The sequence below is a fragment of the Gadus chalcogrammus genome, chromosome 6 (assembly GCF_026213295.1).
Source record: "Gadus chalcogrammus isolate NIFS_2021 chromosome 6, NIFS_Gcha_1.0, whole genome shotgun sequence".
In the NCBI taxonomy this organism is placed as follows: Eukaryota; Metazoa; Chordata; class Actinopteri; order Gadiformes; family Gadidae; genus Gadus; species Gadus chalcogrammus.
The window spans coordinates 3,423,043-3,424,452 of NC_079417.1; the positions used below are offsets into that span (position 1 = coordinate 3,423,043).

At 43.6% G+C, this 1,410-nt stretch overlaps 1 protein-coding gene across 1 annotated transcript in view; it reads right to left on the bottom strand.

Moving 5' to 3' along the window:
* Nucleotides 1-242: 242 nt before the first annotated feature.
* The window catches only part of lars2 (leucyl-tRNA synthetase 2, mitochondrial), a 10,222-nt gene continuing 9,054 nt past the window's right edge, over nucleotides 243-1,410 (bottom strand). Inside the window, exon 4 of the mRNA XM_056592352.1 lies at nucleotides 243-422. Within this exon, the coding sequence (XP_056448327.1) occupies nucleotides 243-422 (180 nt within the window). The remainder of the gene's footprint in view (nucleotides 423-1,410) is intronic.

Consider the following 1,410-nt stretch of genomic DNA (forward strand, 5'->3'; position numbering starts at 1 on the left):
AACAACTGGAAGAGAAAGTGAACCGACCGCCACGCCAAAGGAAGTACAGCCGTGACACACGATGATACGAAAAAACAGTATTTTATATTATTTACACTCCCTTTAAGATATATGTACAAAAAGAGTTATTCATCCATCACAATAAAAACGGTCTCTGGCGTGTCTGACTGACGGAAGGAGGGCAAGACAGACAGACAGACAGACAGACAGTCAGAGAGGATTCTCCTGCGCTTCGCCCCGCATCACTCGTCCACCAGGAAGTTGATGAGCGTTGTCCTCGGCGACAGGATGACCCTCTGGATGCGGCGATCTGCGAGGTGCTTCTGTCCCAGCGGGCTGGCCAGAACCAGCTGCTGCACGCGCTCGGCATCCTGGGAAACCTGCAGCGGAACCGTCACCGTCCCGCACGATTTGTTGTTTATCTGGAGTCAACGTGAGGGAAAAAAAAACAGTTTGCATCATTGAGACAGCTGGGAGCAACATTGAACATCTCTGACCCCCACTTCTTTCAGTATCTGTAAATGAGGCTCATGTGAAAGACAAAAGCCCACATTTGGAAACCACGCCAGAGCGTGGCCTCCCGTTAATGAGCCGGTGCAGTCTCTCCGCCAGACTTCAAACACCTGATGTCTCGTTGTGCGTGTCTGCTTGCAACCTCTGTATCCACTAATCATCTTAAAGGGGGTCCACTGAGCTGGATCTCAAGGTGTCTGATGACGTTTGGAATGAAGGTTTGACATTCAGAAATCTTTTTGAAATTCAAAGTCATCCATAGGCTCCAGTATTCGGAGAAAAAATCACAACAAATCCGTTTCTCCATTGTGCGACGGATGCAAAGGTGCAGAGGGCTCTTTACCACATATTTTCCGGCTCTGTCCTCATTTACTCATTTCCAATATTGGTGCGAAATATCCTAGTGATTTTCCGCGGCCTGTGGAGAGGACATTCCTCCCGCTCGAGAACCTGCACTCATTGGATGCTCAGAAACTACTTAAAGCTATACATCTGAGGAACTGATTGGAAATCCCATACACACCCCTGCTTTATGAAATGCCTCTGTGAGATGATTATAATCATACAGATGGAGAGAATACGCTTCTATAAATCTAAAGTGGCCAATAGACTTCCAAATATATGGGGTCCATTCATTGAATAATTGTAAATTATACCCTTAGGGGATACAGCTGTACTCTGGATGATTGCAATACCTGACAAACTGAAACTTGATTTGATATTTATATATATATATATATATATATATATATATATATATATATAAATAAACAACCAGGCAATTTTGTCTTGTTTGCATGTGTGTTGAACTTAAAACAGAACAACTTAATCTAACTCTAACCCTAACACTTTAAACCTGAGAAGAGACTTCAAAAACAATCATTGAACTAGAAGATC